At 49.2% G+C, this 20058-nt stretch overlaps 1 protein-coding gene across 9 annotated transcripts in view; it reads right to left on the reverse strand.

Annotated features, from left to right (window-relative positions):
• Nucleotides 1–20058, reverse strand: part of CCDC57 (coiled-coil domain containing 57) — a 155318-nt gene that overhangs the window by 93665 nt on the left and 41595 nt on the right. For all 9 annotated transcript variants that reach the window (XM_037810649.1, XM_037810653.1, XM_037810652.1 and 6 more), the window contains 6 exons: nt 19185–19342; nt 18982–19056; nt 11419–11619; nt 9486–9644; nt 907–1069; nt 240–374 (listed from right to left, as the gene is read on the reverse strand). In XM_037810649.1, the coding sequence (XP_037666577.1) occupies nt 240–374; nt 907–1069; nt 9486–9644; nt 11419–11619; nt 18982–19056; nt 19185–19342 (891 nt within the window). The remainder of the gene's footprint in view (nt 1–239; nt 375–906; nt 1070–9485; nt 9645–11418; nt 11620–18981; nt 19057–19184; nt 19343–20058) is intronic.

The following is a 20058-nucleotide window of genomic DNA, read 5'->3' on the forward strand; positions in this document are numbered from 1 at the left end:
AGACACCCAGCGCTAACGACACAGGGAACACTCCGAAGATACGCTCACCTGACGCCTTTCAGGCTTCTGGCCCCGTTTGTGCAGCCCATCGTTTACCCATGGCACCGCCGAGACGCCCCAACTCCAGCTGGGTTCTGACTCCCCGCAGCTGTGAGGAGGGAGGCCCCAGGGCCCAGAAGAGCGACTGGCAGCGGGGGCTCAGGGAGGCAGGGTGCTGGCAGGGGGACACGGTGCCTGACCTGTGCCTCCTCTCCAGGCAGGAGCCCGCGCGTCCTCAGCGAGTGCACGGCCTGGTCTCTCTCGAGGGTCAGGGCCTTCAGCAGTGCCTCCCTGTCCCGCAGCATCCGCTCCGTCTCCTCCAGCTGGGCAGCCACCTGGGGGAAAAACGCAGCCTTGGCTCGGCTGGGATTACCGGGGAGCAGGGCCAGCCTTCGGCACAGAGGGCCTGGGGTCCCTCCGCTTCTGAGGGCGAGGACAGCAGGTGTGTGGGTGCAAGGTGTTGCACAGAGGCCGGAGCACAGGGAGCACAGAGATGCAGTCGTGGGCTCCCCTCACCCGCCGTGCTCCCCGCACATGCACACCTCAGGTGGAGCGTGCATCCCTAGCACTACCAGAAAGTAAAATGCTTTGCTCGCCAGTTGGAGAAACAGCTAATGCATAAAACACCGCAAAAGCTGGCAGGGTCAGCTGGGATGCATTTCTACTGCTATAATTTTTGTTGTTATAAATCCGGCTGCTCAGTGAGGTTTAGTGTTTTCAAATTGAAAAAATAACTTGATAAGAGCCCAACCCCACCCTGTCCACCCTGTGGGGTGTGCCCAGTTCTTCCCTCTGCAGGAAGAGATCTGGCAAGAGTCTCAGGGACGGCAGCCCGGCGGAGCCCGGGCCCAGCGGGGCCTCACCCACCTGGTCCTTGGCCACGGTCAGACCCTGAATCAGAGCCTCCGACTTGTGGTACTGGCTCCTTTCTGCGTCGTCCCAGCGGCGCTGCCAGTCCAGCTCCAGCTGCACCTTCTCACGCCCCAGCCGCTGCTCCCTCTCGACCGCCTGGGACAGCTGCTGCTGATACCTAGGGAGACAGGAAAGCTGCCGAACCTAAAGGTTCTCCTGAGGTCCCTTGGACACGGGGAAGAAAGGTCAGCAGGAAAGACCGGCAGCGGCAGCACGGCCATGGAGAGCAGCTCTCTGGGCCTCCACAGACCAGTCTGGGCCTCTGGGCGCACTCTGGGGGGGCTCCATGATCCGGACACCAGGGTGCAGCATCTGCGGAGGCAGCGGGCTCCCAGGCACAGAGGAGAGCAGACGGCCATGCGTCCAAGGTTCAAGGAAGGAGAGCCACCGCCCTCTGGAAGCAGAAGAGCTGACCGGAGGAAGAGAGGGTGGACGCAGCCACCTTGAGAGCTGAGAGGGCCTCAGAGCTGTGGAATGCAAATAGCCACGGGCCCCAGACATGGCAGAGGGCAGCCACGGAGGGGGGACCCTCCAGAACGGGTGCAAGGGGACAAGGAGACGAAAATGATGCTGCTGAAGAAGTGCAGGGGCTACTCAGAGACCAGTGTCCCCTCCTGGTCATTCTGGACAGGAACAGAAGCAGGCACGGAAATGAAGGGGAGATTCGCCAGAACTGAAGGCCTCTTCACCAATTACCAAACAGGATGATGTCTTAAGGACCACGCGCAGACACTGTGTGGAGCAATCACAGTGCACCAAGGATGAAAAGGAAACCTCAGTGGTCTAGAGAGGGGAGGGGACAAGGACTAGACTGCGGTGAGACCCCGCATTGGCACACCAGGGCCCCAAGGCGGTGGACCACGCGTGGTGAGCAGGGGACCCCACCCCGCCCTGGTGAGCACCCCAGGATGGTCATGCCCAGCCATCCCAGCAGACTGCAGGGAGGGGGCCCGCTGGCTGCAGGGAAGCTGCTGCAGTGGCAGGCAAGGGCACGGGGCTGGAGCCTGAAGGCAGATGCTCGGGGTCACGGCCAGTAAGGAAACAGCGACCTCAGTTCACAACCTAAGGGTCCGATCCTGCAACAACCCGGCTGAGCCCCGAGGAGCCGCAGCCCCAGTGGACACGTGACCTCGCCTGGCGAGCTCTGAGGGAGGACCAGCTGGGCCGGGCTAGACTCTGGTCCTCAGAGACTGGGAGACATAAACGGGTGCTGCTGAAAGCCACTAACTGTGTGGCAGTTTGCACAGAGCACTAATAATGTGTACACATGTGCTGGTTTGGATCCTCCATGTCTCCCAGAAAAGCCATGTTCTTTTAATCCAATCTTATGGGTGCAGAACTATTGTGGGTGGGACCTTTTGATTAGATTATTTCCATGGAGGTGTGATCCCGCCCATTCAAGGTGGGTCTTAATTAGTTTCCTGGCACCCTCTATGAGAGGATGAAAGGCAGAGACATTGTGAAAAGAGCAGAGAGATGCTTAGAGGAAAAACGCCCAGACAGACCCCTGGAGATGCAGACAGAAGGACATTTGGAGATGCAAAGCTAATAGGTGAAGCCCAGGGTTTGCCCCAGAGAAGCTAAGTGAGAACCCACAGCTTAAAGAGAAGCCACTGGAATCAGAAGCTGAAAGCAACACAACCCGGGAGCAAAGGCCCAGCAGACACCAGCCACGTGCCTTCCCAGCTGACGAAGGGGTTCCGTGTTCTCCAGTGAAGGTATACTCGTGTCTATGCCTTTGTTTGGACACTTTTATGGCTGTAGAACTGTAACTGTGTAACCAAATAAACCCCCTTTATAGAAGCCAATCCATTTCTGGTATTTTGCACAACAGAAGCTTTAGCAAACTAGAACAACATGGCTTTAAAATCCAGAGAGAAGATGACCTCTGGATCTCGTGTCCTGCACCCAGCTAAGTCAGCATTACCAGAAGAAGGAAAAGATAAAGACATCTGAAGACAGGCAGGTGCTCACGGCGTGTCCCCTCGAGACGCTCCTGAAGAGAAAGGCCTGGAGGGCCTGACCAGCTTCTCCAGCTCTCTGTGAGAAGGAACGTCCCTTGTTTTAAGTTTCCACACCACTGAGGAGTGATACTGTTGTAAAATGCCATCGAATGCCACGGCCCTCTCCGATTGCTGTAAGTTTCTGAGCACCAGCTCCTCTTTCTGCGCTTGTCTCCTACAGAGCGGTGGGGTGAGGAAGATGGGTACCGGGCGTGCGAGGTGGGACAGCGGGCAAGCACGGTGAGTGCGGACACAGAGAGGGCAGGCCACACCGACAGCATGCTCCAGAGGCAACACGGGGCTCGGCCCTGGCACCCGGGAGGCATCTGTGAGCTGTTTGCAGAGAGAACTTGCCCCAGTTAATCCAAACCAGCGGTTATAGAACAAGGTGACCCTGTCTCTGACTTTCCGGAAGCTCCGGATCAACTGAACACATGCCCTCGGACGCCATGACCAGATCTACCAGACCCGAGACAAGCGCCTCACCTGCAGGCCCTCCTGGCTTGCCCTGAGTCCATTCACGATTGCTCATTTTAACCAGGAATAATCTGCACTCTCTTCACAAAGAAGGGGAAGGACCGAGGGCAAAGCCAAGTGCTAGTCACTCCGCATTTGCTGGCGCTTGCAGCCGGGGGTGCAGAGGGGGAGAGCGACTGGACTGTAACACACAGCAAACAGTAGAAAAGGATCTAAAACAGTCAGACGTAGCTTTCTAAATTCCTACAACTGCAAAATACAAATAAATCTTCAAAATATAATTTGGTGGCCATGATGTCTTCTCACTTGAAACAACCAGAACACTGGACAGAACTTATGAAATGGCTCCCACTTACTAGACAACAGGCACAACCACCGAGAAAAGAAACTCACGAGCCAAGCCTGCCACCGCCTGGCTTTTCCCCCGTGGGCAGGGGGGCGAGCTGAGGGAAGTGTGGTGGCCTGGCTGAGTTGAGGACACAAAGACCAGAGCTTGGGGACGCTGAAGTGGCTGGACATGGTGAGGCAGAGGCCGGGAAGGAGGGAGCGCTGGAGAAGGAGCTTCTGAAATCTGCATGGGGTCACTTGAGGCTCTCGCTGACCACCTCGCTGCAGGTGACGGGGTGAATGCAAGGCAGGTGAAGCCTGGCTCTGGGAGAGGAGCAGCCAGGGGGAGCAGCAAGGGACTGAGTCCTGGAGCTCACGCAGGGCAGGGGGCACCGAGCTCCCACGAGGCAGAATGGAGGGTCCTTATGGCACACAGCGGAGGCTCCTGGAGGGGCCACTCGTCAGAAACAGGGCTAAACGACCCCTGATGACAAGGCTCTCTAGACGCACCCTAATAAATGCTAAAGGAACCCTCAAAAGGATCAAGCAGCCATGCAAATACTCTAACTGCAGCCCAAACAAAAGGCAGCACTTCTTAAAGGAAGACAACAAAATCCAGACACTCATCAACATAATACTCACAACATCTGGCATCCAATAAGAAACTCTTAGATGTGCAAGGAAGCGCAAAAATGTGACCTGTAACCAGCAGAAAAATCAGCCAGCAGGAAAAGACCCAGAAATAAAGAGACAATGGAATTATCAGGAAAAGTCTTTAAAATAGTTATTAGAGAGAGTGAAATTTATTATATATTAGTTAAAAGTAAATATTAAAATATTATGTAGAAGATACTTAATATAGAGGAAAAATCCAGTTTTTGTATAAAGATAGAATAAAACATATGGGACAAAATTCAAATATTTTATAACACAAGAGTAACTTTTCTTTAAAATAAGAACTTATGTGAATATTCAAAGGGCATATCAGTAAAAATCTACGTGCAATTATACACATAAATATATATTTTAGACTTCTAGTAAAAAAATGGCCCCACCTTGATTTTGTCAAATTTGACAATAAAATTTATTCCTGTTATTTAGGGGTGTGTAATCCATTTATATTTAATGCAATTGTTGATATGCCTAGATTTTAACCTATTATCTTACTGCTGTTTGTTTTTTTTTTAACTTTTCCCTTCTTTGGTTTGTTGCTTTATTTTCTCTTCTCCTGACTTCATTTGCATTATTTTTTCAATTATTCAGTTTTATTTCCCCTATTGTTTCATTAGTTACACTTTTAAAATGTTAGATGTTACTAATATAGGGTTTAGAATATATACCTTTAACTTATCATAGACTATCTTCAAATATATTATACCAATTTCCATGAAGTGTAAAACCTTACTAAAGTATACTTCCATTATCCCCCATATTCTTTGTACTTTTCTTGTCATACATTTTATTTCAACAAATTTTAAGCCCCACAATATATAATTACTGTTTTGCTTCAGACAATCAATTAACTTTATTGCATGTGTATGTATAACATATCATGCATGAATAATTTAAATATATTTGTATTTACTCTCATTTAAAAAGAGATTTAAAGAGGAGAGAAATTAAAAATATAATAAAGACTAAATGGCACTTTAAAAGCTGAAAAATAAAATATCTAAAATGAAAAATTCATCATACTTAACATCAGATTAGACACTGCATGAGAAAAGGTCAGTGGGCTTGAAAATACGGCAACAGAAAATATTTAAACTGAAACACAAAGAGAAAAAAGGCAAAAAAAAAAAAAAAGAAAGAAAGAAAGAAGAAGGGACAGAGCTTTGGTGACAGGGGGACGTGATCACGTGCCCTAACAGATGTACACACAGGAGTCTCTGAAGAAAAGGAGAAGGGCAGAAAAGCATTTGAAAAAAGTAGGAGCAGGAGAAACACCTACATGCATACACGAAACTTTACCAAGATAAACGACTATCAGATTGGTAAAAACTGGTGCTAAAAAGAAAATCTTTAAATGGGGGAAAGGCATAAAACATACAGAGGAACAGAGAGAAAAGTGACCTTAGACCTCTCACGAGAAACACAGGGATCCAGAAAACAACGAGACATCTTTAACTTAACATACTGGAAGAAACAACTGTCGACCGAGAATTTTTCATCCAGTGCAAATATTCTTCAAAAAAACGAAGGCAAGACATTTTCAGAGAAACGAAGGCTGAGACGACTCAGCAGCAGCAGCTCTGCACTACAGGAGCTGTCAACAGAGGGTCTGGGATGATGAAAATGACACTATGTGGAAACTCTGATCTTGAGTTTTTAAAAATGAAGGGCATTAGAAATAAATATTGGGAAAATTATAAAAGGTTCTTTTTTCTCACTTTTAAATTATTATGAAAGGATGGTTGTCCAATGAAAAAAATGATAATATCTTGTGGGCCTATAAATATGCAAAAGTAAAAAGTACAACAGTCACAAATAGGAGGCTGTGAGGGTTTTACGTGCTATACAAGGTGGTATATATTATTAATTCGACTTTGATAAGTAATCAAGTTTCACATCTTAGAGCCGCCACTAAAGAAATAAAGAGGTGTATATAATAAGCCAATAGTGGATATAAAATGGAATCCTAAGAAATTTTCAATTGATTTTTTTAAAAAGGCAGAAAAATGAAGTAAAAACAAAAACAAAAAACAGGTGAGAAAATAGAAAACAATAGCAAGTGGAGATTAAACCCAAACACATCAATAGTAGCACCAAGTTAAATGATCTAAACACTCCAATCAAGAGGCAAAGATCGTCACACTGGATTACAAAAGGAAGACCCAACTGTATGCTATCTACAGGAAATGTTCTTTAAATATACAGCACAAATTAAAAGTAAAAGGGTGGAAAGATCTGCCACGCACACTCTAGGGGAGAAGTTCTGTGGCTCTCAGTCGGCTGTGAAACAAGGAATGTCACCAGAAGTAAAGAGGACTCCTTCTTCCTAATAGAAGTGTCAGTTCTTCAAGGAGTCTAACAATGGCAAGTGTGCACGCACCTAATACAAGAACTCCACAACACCCAAAGCTAAGATTTCCGAGCTGAGAGAACACTAACTCCACAATTGCAGTTGGAGATCTAACACTTCTCTGGTGGTCCCCTGTGGAAAGAGAGTCGGCGCAGCCTGGAGACGGAACACACAAGCGGCCTGCTCACCTCATCCGCGTTGTGTTTTTAAAAGATTTGAACAAAACCCCAAAGAGAAGATATACAAAGGGCCAACAAGTAATTGAAAAGACACCCATTTCCTTAGCCATCAGGGAAATGCAAATTAAAACCACAATGGGAGATTGCGACATGCTCAACAGGATGGCTAAAATTAAAAGAGTGACAATATCAAGTGCTGGCAAGGATTTGGGGCATTTGGAACTCTCATACATTTCTGACAGGTATATAAAATGATAAAACCGCTTTGGACGATAGATTGTAACTTTCTTATAAAATTGAGCATTCACTTATCACATAACCCAGCAATTCCACTCCCAGGTATACAACCTAGAGACATGCAAAATATGCTCGCAGAAGACTTGGGAACTGAATGTCCATAGCCGCTTATTTAGAATAGCCAGTAACTGGAAACAACCCAAATGTTAACCAAGTACTGGCTACATGAATGTTTGTCTATTCAAACAACCGACTACTGGTGAGCAATAGAAACTAACAATCTGCAGGCACAGGCTGCTGCACACCAATCTCAGAGTGATGATGGGAGCCAGAGAAACCACACCCGGGCTGCATCTGCAGGGCCATGCAGACGAAATGCCGGCCCGCGGAGGCAGAAGGCGGTGGGGCCGGGGGGCTGCTGGGGGGACTGCAGAAGGGCAGGAGGGGACTTCCAGGGCGATGGACGCATTTTACATGTTGACTGGAGTGCACACCTGTCAAGACCATTGGCTACACTTAAAATAGATGTTTTATTACATATATTACAAATTTGTCCTCGATAAAGTTGACTTCAATATGCACTTGGTAACAAACACATTAATACCTTTACTCAAGGAAGTGTCCGTTCAAGCTGGTGAGAAAAACACCAAGACGTCCAGGCAAAAGGCATAAAGAGGCCACTCTCCCACAGAGCCGCACGGGGTCAAGCAGCACCAACGTGCTTCCAGCCCCTGCTGCAGACGGAAACGCTGCTTCTCGGGGAAGCTGCACCAATTTTTCCTCTCACTGCTAGAAATCTGGTAATTTTATCAAGAACTTTATGCCGACCTCACCAATTTTTACTCCTAGGAATCTAATCTAAGGAAATCACGTTTATCGTGGCTTTCTTTCAAATAGTTAAGAATCAGAAACATGGCAAATGAATGGTTAAATATGGTACATCTGTTTCATATGGAGTCACATTTTTACAAAACTTCTAGTGAAATGGAAAAACGTCACAACGTGCGCAGTGACAGAAGCTGACTTTAAAGCCACTGTCGTACAAGCACACCTCCGTGCAGCCACGTGGCCTGGGTTCACCTTAACACACAGAGGGGACGAGACGCTTGGAAACACACGGACACCAAACAGGAGCCTGCGTGGCGACCACGGACGTCTCCCCTCTATGCCGCGACACGTCTACAGCAATCTTGGGATTCTTCCCTGGGAACTTACAATGAAATAACAACGTGAACAGCAGCTGATGGTGCTTCCCTGTAAAGCTGGGTCTCGAGGTGCCCCCTCCCCTCGGCCCCCGTTAACTCTCCTGCCACCAGCCTGCCTGCCAGGCCTTCCGGGAAGTGGCCACACGGGGCCCTGCGACAGCCACGCACTCGCAACCCCAAAGAAGCATGCTCACGGACTTCCTCGGCAGAACCCAGCCACGAGGGCGGTCTCCTCCAACACTACAGAAACCCAGATGCGGCGTGTGCATGCTCCAGCACCTGCTAAAGGCCAGGCCGCCCGGGAGGCTTTCTCTGAGCTACGTCAGCACAGGGAGAGCTCACCGGCAGACGGGCTTCCGGAAAGAATGAGAATCTAATGGAGACGCAAAACCATTTCCAGTGTCAGGAGCCTGGTACTTTACAGACAAAGAACAGATTGCCACGGGACACTGGATGTAGACGTGACGTGTTAGAGGACTCAGACGTCATCACGCAGCCTGGAATCGCTCCTGAACCTTCCCTTTGCCCTCGTGCCCTGGCTGACCACGGGCTCCCGAGGTCACTGCTCTGCAGCCTTCCCCGCGGCGGCCTCTTTCCCCGGCACTCCTGTGCCACTAGGAGACACGTGCCGCCGCCTCTGCCCCCTGCCCTGCACAAACTCCTGGCTGGGACTCCCGAGCACGCCACCCTCCGCAGCCTGATGCAGTCACCACTTGCCCCACTGTCCCCTGACCTCAGTTCACCAAGCATCTTCACGTCTGGCTCTGGCGAGTCTGTAACGGGTGCTGATGACTGGACATCCTTGGGGATGGGGGTCCTCACCGTGTCATCAGGCCCCCACTCTCCCTTGCCCCAGAGATGCCACGACACCCACCCCAGAGCCTCCCTGTCTTTGGGCTGCCCCTGCCCCTCAGCGTTCTCCAGGCCATTGACGCAGCCCCCTTTCACCCCCAGTCCTCAGCCCCCCAGCTTGCTTGCGTGCCCCACGGACCTCCCATGAGAGGCTGTCTTCCTGCCCCGAGGGACTTGCTCTGGGAGGCCCAGGACTGCGTCCTGCTCAGTTTCCTAGACCAGGGGCCAGTACCTTTCAATGTCCTGCTGGAGCCTGCCCATCTGGGCCTTGAGCTTCCCCTCCTCCTCCTGCAGCGCGTGGATCTCAAGGTCTCTGGAGACCACCTCCTTGGACAGCTGAGCCATCTGGGCGTCCCAGCCAGACCTGAGCGCCGCCAGGTCCTCACGGTGCCTGCACCAAGAAGGGAATGAGGTGAAGGCTCACTTGCACACTCTCCCTGGCACACCCAACACACATGCTACACCGATGAGTGCACACACGCACACACGTGCTACACCAACACACGCACACACATACACATCCAAACACAAATGCAGACACACACAAATGTACACCACACAAACACACACACCCTTGCCCTGTCCTTAAAGCGACTGCTATCATTCAGTGCCTCTTTCACGCTCGTGTCTCCACAGCAGAGCTGAGCCTCTCCCGTCTAGAGTAAGGACTTGGTTCTACAAAGAAGCGCTGGCCACCTCCCATCACTGTGGCCGACCCCATCTTCCCTCCAACCCCACAGCAACTTCCCATCCCCTCCCCAGCCCTCAGGCCCGGCCCGGCGGGGGAAGGAGCCAGGCTGTCTTGTGGTGCCCGTGGCTGTGAGGCAGGCATGACCCTGGCACGTCTTCGGCCCCCGGCACCTCCCTCACAGCTCCTGGTCCATGAGACGCTTGATATGTGCTTCCCCAAACGAAAAGCAAAATAGGGTTCTAGAGAACCCGTCAAACCACTCCGACAGTAGAATGCCCTGGTGGAGCTCCCCAAGATCAGCTCTCGGGGGGCCCCTGCATTTGTGAACTGGGGCAGCAAGTGCACAGTCTCACCCTGACCCAGGGCACACCGTCACCTGCCCGGCATGGCCCTGTGTCCGCCTAGCTGCCCCACCGTGGTCACCACTTGTGAGATGCCCTCTCAGCCCAGTGCAGCCCCGAGGCCCTGCCCGGGTGGCCTTTCAGAAGCAGAGAGAAGGCCACTCACCCCACAGATCCACCCTGGCAGAGGCCACTGGCCACCCGGGGGCTCCGTGGCACCTGCTATGGCTGGGGAGCTTCAGGCCTGGTCTTATCCAGCACAGACATCGCCAGCCTTTTTTTTTGGAGAGGCGTATCCAAGGCCTCGGCCTTCCCGGCCACTTCCCACTGGACCACGGGCCCCGCAAATGGGACCAGCCTTCAGTCCAAATGCCCAAGGTCCAGGCAGCAGACTCCAAAGTGGACGGACAAGAAGCGGCTGTCTGGCCCATGTGCTGTTCTGCCCGTCCCGCCCCTCCCATGCCTTCCCAGGTCCCTGTCCCTGGGCCCAGGGACAAGGCTGACCAAGGTGAGCGGCTCTCCAGAGCCGAACCCGGGGCCTCGTGGACAGACCCTCTCTGGAAACCCACCACTAGCAGAGATGAGCCAGCCAGCTCCAACACGGGCTGCTTTTCGTGCCCTGGCATGAAGAGACTGCCAATTCAGAGAACAAGACTCTTCCAAGGGATGGGCAGAACCAGGGCCGGAAGAGGCAACGCGTTCTCTTGACCACAGCCTGCAGGCCTCACGCTGTCTGACTGGTCACAAGGAGGGGCAGAAGAGAAAGCAAGGCTGGGCAGAAGCAGGCAAACTGCAGGAGGCGGCCCGGGGGAAGGAGGTGGGCTTTTTTGTCTTCCTGGGGGTCAGAAGCCCGGGTTTCAGATTAAAGAGCCTCACCCCCAGGCACCGCTCCCCAGACCGAGGCCCACAAGGAGCAGCCTGCTCGCACCTTGTGGCCTCGGCTGTCAGGAAAATGCCAGCACAGGACACTGGATAAGAAAACGGGTTTTTAGAAACCCTGGAAAATAAAGATGACCAGAGAGCTCCAAGTGACCCCGCGGCCTAGGCAGCCACCTCCCTTTACATCAAGTGGCAAGACCAGCACCACCCTAGAGTGGCGAGGCCCCAGGGGATTCTGGGGGGTCCCCGCTCACTTCTGCATGGCGGCGGCCTTCTCCTGCACGGTATCTGCCTGCCTCTGCTCGGCCCCGCGCAGCTGGGCCTCCAGTGCCTCACTGTGGGCCTGCAGCTCCTGCACCCTGGCCTCCAGCGACCGCAGCTGCTCGCCATGGACCTTCTTCACCGAGGCCAGCAGCGTGTCCCTTTCCTTGGCCAGACGGTCCAGCTCTTCATGCCTGAAAAACATAGCAGAGGCACTCTGCAAGGGCTCCGGGGCCCGGCTGGCCACCACGGCACTCCCCAGGGACACGTGCACCCTGCCCTCCCTCGGGCCTTGGCCTGTCACCTGCTTCTGCCAGGCAGGAGCCCAGGGTTGCCGGCAGCCAGCCCTAGAACGCCAGCCTTTGAGAAGAAAGCAGTGTCTTGATGATGCCTTGATTTGGAGTTTTATTCCAGCCTCAAAACCTTGAGACAATAACCTCCCATTGTTTAAACCAGCCCACTGCACAGTCTTTGCTTGAGCAGTGTGAGATATGACAGTGCAGTACTATGTTATACCACATGCGTTAGGCTGTGATGTTCTACTACGTTGCACTGCATAGACCGTGCAATGTTATACTGTAGTACATTATTCCGTGTGCTACACTCCAGCACGTCACATGGTGCTACAGTGTGCACGTTATACCAAGTATCACTACAGCATGTTATACTACAGTATTTATAGTATAGTATGTTATGCTACAATGTGTTCTACTACAGTACTTATACTACAGTATGTTATACTATAGCACATTATACTACAGTATTTATACTACAGCACGTTATACTACAGTATTATACAGCACGTTATGCCACAGCACGTTATACTACAGTATTTATACTATAGTATGTTATGCTACAGTGTGTTCTACTACAGTACTTACGCTACAGTGCGTTATACCACAGCGTGTTATACTACAGTGTGTGTGCTGCTTTGAAGCTGTTATATGCCCCAGAAAAGACCATGTTCTTTCAATCCCTTCTTGTGGTGCAGACCTATGTGGGTGGGACCTTTTGATTAGGTTATTTCAATTGAGATGTGACCCCACTCCATTCAAGGTGGGTCTTAATCCTTCCTTGGAGTCCTTTATGAGGCTAAAAGAGAGAAAAAGCCCAGAGAGAAACACCCAGAGAGAGCAGAGAAAACAGAGCTCTGGAGGAGCTAACAGAGGACCCAGGGAGGAAGCCACTGGAACCAGGACCTGAGAGCAACAGACCCGGGAGCACAGACCAGCAGACCTGGCCGTGTGCCTTTCCGTGTGACAGACGTGGCCCAGAAGCCAACAGCCTTTCTTCAGAGATGGTGTCATCCCCTTGATGCCTTGAGCTGGACATTTTCACAGCCTCAGAACTGTAAATTTGTAAACTAATAAACCCCCATTGTTAAAGCCAACCCGTTTCTGGTATACCGCATTCTGGCAGCTTTGGCAAACTGAAACAGTATGCTATACTACAGCACGCTATATTACAGTATTTATACTATAGTATACTATACTGCAGCATGCTATATTATGGTATTTATACTGCAGTATGCTATGCAATGTGATGCTATGCTATTGGGTATATTGTTGATATCCTGCTGATGACGTTCAAGAATTTTCATGCCTTTATTTCATTTGGTTTCAATACAGAGAATAGTTAAAAACTTTAAAATACAATTTTACATGATTTCTTTAAGATTCTGCGTTCATTGTTCAATGAGATGTTTTAAATTGGTTTTATCGTCACACGATGTCATCTTTATCCCAATTATAATCAATCCTCCTCCTATTCATCTTATAAATTTTTAGTATTTTCTACCTTCTATTAGCAAAAAATGAATAAATGCTAGTTTTATGAGACTGTCGTTCAATTATTTCTGAAAGCCACCCCCCAACTCCAAGGCATGGATACCCTCACACTTCCCAACAGCCCGTAAGTAAACACCACTGTAGCTGGCACGAACTGCAGCATTACAAAGCAAGTTATGGGATGCAGCAGATAGATGTATTTGTGCTCTAATAGCTTTCTATAAACTGCATGAAGCATAATATCACTGAATGGCCTTCAGCTGGGCTGACTGAGTAATTCATTTCACAAGGTGTTTCATAATTTACTCAAGGTTTTTATGATATTCCTCCAAACATATACACTGGGTTAACCAAACAAAACCAAAGCAGACTTTCTCTTGCAGAGCAAGCCTGAGCAGGTGAGTTGTTTCACAGCCAGGACGGGCTCCACCACTTAGTTTATCTGGTGAACATCTTCCATAAACTGAAACTAAACCTGCAAGTTCAAGGTCATAGGGGGAAAAACTGTAAAGCTTATGACAAGATAAAAGCATTTTATTTTTTAAATGTTGGCAAAACTATCCTGATATTTACAATATTTCAATTATCCCCACCCTTGTTGAGTATGTCCGGTTTTACCGGTGCCTCTGAGTAGGAAAGTATCAGGTGCATTTCATAGTTATGTAATAAGTCTTGGTAACGGCTCATCTCTAAACCTTCCAGGAGCTGAAACAATGAATGACTCTGGTGACAGGTTGCAGATCCCTTTGCAAGGTGGGCAATTTCCGGTTCTCTGTGTCACAGAGTTGGAGGTCCACCTAAATCCTCAGCAGACAGGTGACTTAAGCGGTTTTGAGGAGTCACAAGTGGTTCTGGGCACACAGCTTGGGAGGAGCTCAAAGCACGTGGGCACCGCTGGGAGAACCCCTGCCCGCAGCTGGGCACAGGCCGGCCTCCTCCAGACACAGGCGCCGCAAGAACGCAAAGGCCAGAGTCTCGTGGGGAGCTCCCAGGCCAGTTTACATTTTATTTAATAGCTACTGAACTTCACACTGTTTTGTCACGTGCACACAAACAATCACTACGAATCTCAATTTAGAAATCTTTCTGAATACATCAAGCCTTGTGACTCCAGCAAATTTTATTATTTTCAGTTTATTATTACAGAGAGCTATGTTAGATGATTGATCTCAAAATTTTGCGAGTAAAAAAATATATTGCATTTGAAAAAATGTAGCCATGCATATTATGTTCGGCTGAAGCTGTGTGGGGACGGGGCCCAGCAGGACGGGGTGACTGCATCTCTGACGGCCGGGAGAGGCTTCTGGGCTCAGATCCTCGGGATGCCGGCTACTCCAGATGCACTTTGAGAGCAACTGGGCGCTTTCATCAGCATCCATAGACGTTGGAAATTACAATCATTTTCAACCATTCAAACTTAAGGTGAAGAGTTCTCAACACAGACTTAAGACACGAGAAGGAGCAGCCCCGGGTGACTGCACTCGGCTCCTGCGGGGACAGAGGCCGCCGGAGCTGGTGTGTCTGGCTTGCGGGCTGCAGCACCCTGGCCAGGCCAGGCCCGGCGCAGTCCCTCGGGCTCGTCACGGCCTGGGAGTGCCACCTGCCCTCGGTGTCTGCGTGCCACGTCGGAACGCTTTCATGCTGGCGGAGGGCACGGCCCCCTCACCACCACCAACAAGAACCTAGACGGGGCCTGAAGGCATTCCCCAAAAATCAAGGAGGCTGACTGTGGGCAGATGGCCACACAGGAAGCTCCGGGAGTCGGTCTCTCCGCCAAGACAACCACTGAACTGGCAAGAACTGTCTGAATCACCCACTCCGGAACTCCAGGGCCCAGTGAACACTGTGAGCATCCAGGACAGAGCAGGAGGGAGAGGCTGGTGAACTGCACCCCTGTGTGGAGGTCACCCCCACCCCACCCCCAGGTGCAGCTTGCTGGTGCCAGGTGGGCTGTAAGGCCCTCATCTGCCAAAATCCGGGGCGGGGGTGGGGGGGTGGGGTCTGACGGCTGACAGCTGCTTTGGATCAGTGACTTCAGATGCTGGGGCCAATGTTACAAACCCCACCAGCAACAGCAGCAGAGGAGTCTTAAAGAGACAATGCCTATTTTCTTTTCTCTCTCCATTTCCCATTTGGGAGCCAACGTAGTTTGGAAAAATCACAAAATGGTGGCTCCAGCCCTCAAAAACAAACCCCAGCAGTCCCGGGGAGAAGAACTAGATTCCTGGAGCTGAAACAAAATAATACGCAGAATGTCCAGTTCACAACAAAAAAATTACCAAAAAAAACACAAAGAAACAGGAACATATGGCCATTCATAGGAAATAAAGAATTTTCCTGAAACCAACACTGAGGAAGCTCATACACTGGACTTGAAACCAACTGCTTTAAACATGTTCAATAAACTAAAAGAATCCATATACGAAGGAAATGATGAAAACGCTGTTTAAACAAAATAAAGAGATAGAAATTATTTAAAAGAACCAAATGGACATTGTGAAGCTGCAAAGCACAGCTATTGAAATGAAAAACTCATTAGGTGGATTCAACAGCAGATTTGAACAGGCAGAAAAAAGCATCAGCAAACTTGAAGACAAAACAATTGAAATTATCTAGTGTGAGGAGCATAAGGAAAAAAAAATGAAGAAAATGAACAGAGCCTTAGGGACCTGTGGGATACCAGCAAGCAAACCAACAAACACATCATTGGCATCCCAGAAACCAAGACAAACAGAAAGAGGCAGGACAACTATTTGAAGAAACAATGGCGGAAAACTTCCCAAGTTTGATGGAAGCCGTGATACCCACATCCAGGACACTCACTGAACTCCAGGCAGGACAGACCCTAAGAGAACTACACCAAAGCACATTATAGTGAAATCGTTAAAATCCAAAGACAAAGAGGATTTTGAAAGCAGCAAAGAGGATTCTGAAAGCATTCAAGTGATTCTCAATAAGATTATGGACAGATTTGTCGTCAGAAATCATGGAAGCCAGAAGACAGTGAGAAGACATATTTAAAGCCCCTAAAGAAAAGAACTGCTAACCAGAATTCTATATCTGGCAAAATTAACCTTCAAAAATGTAGGAGAAATTACAACATTTAAACAAAAGCCAAGAGTTCATTACCAGAAAGGGGCCCTTCAGGCTGGAAGAAAAGGCCCGAGACAGGACTGGAAGCCCTGAGAGGAGTCAAGAAACTGTAAAGGTAACCGCATGGGTGAATGTACTTCCGCTTTGTGACTGCTCTTCCTCCCCTATATAATTTAAAAGGCAAATGTATAAAGGGATATTTTAGATCGATGTGAATGGGTAGACAATGTATGAAGATGTGATCTGCGGCAATATCAAAATGGGGGGGGTGGAGACACACAGGAGTGGACTGCTTGTGAGCTACTGAAACTGGCTTGGCACTAGTCGAATTGGTTGTTAGTGCACCGTGAGTTAAAGGGCATGAAAACAGTACACTACAAAAAGCAACTAAATAAAAAAAAAAGGCAGTGACGGTGTAAGAGCTAGAACACGCTACAACATGGATGAACCTTGGAGACCTTGTGTTGAGTGAAATAAGCCAGACTCAAAAGGACAAGTATTCTATGAAATACTTAGAAGAGGCAAATTCATAGAGACACAAAGCAGAATGGTGGGTACCAGGGGTGACGGGAGTAGAGAAGGGGGTGTCGCAGGATCATCTCTCGCCTGAGGAATGTGATAATGAGGGCACTGACTCCTGCTCCCCACGCCGCTCTCATACACCCCCGGAGGCCTGCTGCTCTGATGGTGAAGAACCAGTTACTCCTGGTGCAGAAGCATGTTTAACAGAACTTTTACCTCAAAAGTCTGAAGTACAATTTCCAAATGATAGACAGTGGAAAGGCCTGACTATAATAACTGGGACAGATGTTTCATATCCTTCAAGTCCCACATTAGAAAATTATACTGAAGGAGAAGCTAAACAGTTAAAAGAACTGAATATTTTTTAAGAAAGCAGAAAGGGCTTCTCAACCTTCTTGGACACAGATAACGTGTAATCAATTATGTGGTCCTCTGTGAAAACAAGATGGGCTGCAGCTGTTATTTTAATCATAGAGAAGTAAATAATGTAGCAAGGTTGAATACAGTCCTAATCAAATGTGTGTTTATCAACATGATGTAATGGCTAAACTAATCAATAGAATAAAAAAACTATATCAATAACGTAGGAACAAGTAATAGTAATTTCTTTCTAATTTTTAGTCTTTATACAAATAAAAGTATGTTGTATTGCTCTTACAGAAATCATAGCTTAACTAGTAAAAATATTTTTAGTAGAGTTTTACAGGCATTCAAGGCTAAGTCTCTGATAACGTGGATACCTTCCTTTGATCTTGAACCATTTGTGTTCACAAAGCATCACTTAATGTAAAAATAGAATATGATTTGATTGAATGTAAACCAAAAGTGCTACAAATTCTCTGTAATTGAGACAAGAGGGAGCGCTCTGATCTCATGTCCAGCTGTGTCTGGAGGAGTAGAGGCTCCCAGGCTTGTTAATGTATCAATTAATTTTTACATTGTAAACTCGTTTCTTTTAACTTAAGTGCTCCTTTAGTAAAAATGTGTTAAAGGTGAACTCCTGTCTTGAGTGCGCTCTACTTTCAAACTATTGTCTGTCCCTCTGCTCTTATTTGAGGGGGATGTTCCCTGATGAAGCCCAAATGCACTGAATCACGACCTGATGAGGCTCAGGCCTTTTCTAATGGAGATCACAGGTTTGAGGTATAAAGAGGCAAATCTCTGACAGGGGTTCTTGCTAAAAGAGTGTGAGTTTCTGTTTGGGACAATGAAAACAGTCTGGAAATAGATAGTGGTGAAATTTACACGATCTTGTCAATGTACTTAAGGTCAAAGAATTGTCCACTTAAAATGGACAAAATTATTTTTATATCATGTATGTTTTCTGCAATTAAAAATAAATTATTTTAAAAAAAGCAGCCAACATAGAGTTTTTAAAAAAGGTTTTTTTCTCAATTTGTATATGCTGCACAAACATCATGCAACAAAACAGAAACACAAGAAAACCTGTCACGATTCACCTGCATAATCCACTTTCACTACCTAGTATTTCCACAGTCATCAGAAATACTTTTTAAACACAGCCACGGTGGTTTCCTTCAGAAAAGAACAAGGAAATGACTTGCAGCAGCAGCTGCCTGCCTGGCTTGCTGCCCACGGGTGCCCGCCCTTCCCTGACCCTGATGCACTTTATCCCGTCCTCGCCACATGAGGTCTCGGCGTGGGCAGTGCTTCTCGAGCGGCATGGCTGGGGCCAGCCTGCCGCGGAGGCCACCGCTCCCTGGGCCCCGACTCCGGGCACTGCCAGGGGAGCATCACCCACCCAGGGTTATAAAAACAGTCATTTCACCAGGCAAAGCAGGGCTCTTCAGAATGTAGGGAATTTCAGGTCTACAAGAACAAAATTATTTTGCCACAATAATTTAAAAGATGAAGCTGATTGTGTCACCAAAGGGAAATTTGTTACAGGAATCTAAAATTGGTAGTTAATGAAACTTTTTAAAAACACACATACTAAAAAACCTAAACATCACTGAGGAAATTCTCAGCAGAGCATCAAACCAAATCCAAACCAGTGGGTCTGTGGGCCGGGGTGCCAAGCACGGCTGGCGGGCGTTGCCCGTCCCCTTGAACCTGACCGCACGCAGCCAGCACCGTCCCCCACCCAGGCCTGTCGACAGAGGCTGCGGAGAGTTGGGAGCCAGAAGTACTCACTTCCTCTTAAACGCTTCCTCTTCTTTCTTCCTGGTCAGCTGCTCAGAGTGAAGCTTGCCCTCTAAGTCCTTTATCCTAAAAGGAATCACGCATTAGTGGGAAAAGCAGACACGGCACTCGAGGAAAGGCTGGCCCGGCTCACCCAGACTTAGAGTCCAGCCCGGCAGGACTCCCCACGGGCGCGCAGCCGGAGCCCCACGTACCGGGCGGCGCTCACGGCCGCGAGGCCCTGCAGCTCCCGGTCCCCACGCCGCGCCCTCTGCACCAGCTCCAGGTTCGCCCTCTCGGCCTGCTGCAGAGACGCTGCTGCTGTAGCGCCGGCTTCCTTCAGAGCCCCGAGCTCCTTACTCAGTAACTGAGCCTTCAAAAGATTAAGACAGTTACAAACGAGAACATGCTGGAGCCAACTGCACAGCCAGGCCATCGGGATCGGCAGGGAGAAGTGACAGCCCAAGACCCGTACGACGGAACGTCCCCACGTCCTCGCGGCGGAGACGCGACGACACCCACCGAAGTCGGGTCCCAGCGTGTGTCACGGTGCCCAAAACGCGTTCAAGCCCATCGCCACAAAAGACCAACCTGATTCCATTCTGTTCCTTAGCACATCCTTTGAATGCTACTTAGATACTTAAATCAGAAACACAGACCTTCCCCTTTGGCTCCGCTTCTCTCCCCTCATGCCACGGAACTGGGCCAGTTTCAGCAGGGCTGGGGTCAGGGCAGGCGGCCGCTGGCCTCCCCCCAAGCCAAGCCAGCGCGCGTGTGGTCTGCGCCCGCAGCGAGGGCGGGAGCAGGAGAAAGCGTTAGAGCAAGCGTTTCCTTCTCTTCTCTAGATGAACCAAACTGCCTCATCAAACCATCCTAATAATTACTACGTCGCTCGTTGGTTTTAGAATTACTGGTGTGCCTTTGTGATTGACCCAGCGTCTGAGGCTGTACTGGATCAGAATCTTCTGGCAAATGTCCACTTGGTCACAGATGTGAGGTGGCAGGTGGCCTTGGTAGGTGGAAGCTGTCCATAAGGGGACTCCTCACCGCAGGTGGAGGTGTGGGGCTGAGTGTCCAGGAAAACACACT

This window comes from Choloepus didactylus, chromosome 18, assembly GCF_015220235.1.
Source record: "Choloepus didactylus isolate mChoDid1 chromosome 18, mChoDid1.pri, whole genome shotgun sequence".
NCBI lineage: Eukaryota > Metazoa > Chordata > Mammalia > Pilosa > Megalonychidae > Choloepus > Choloepus didactylus.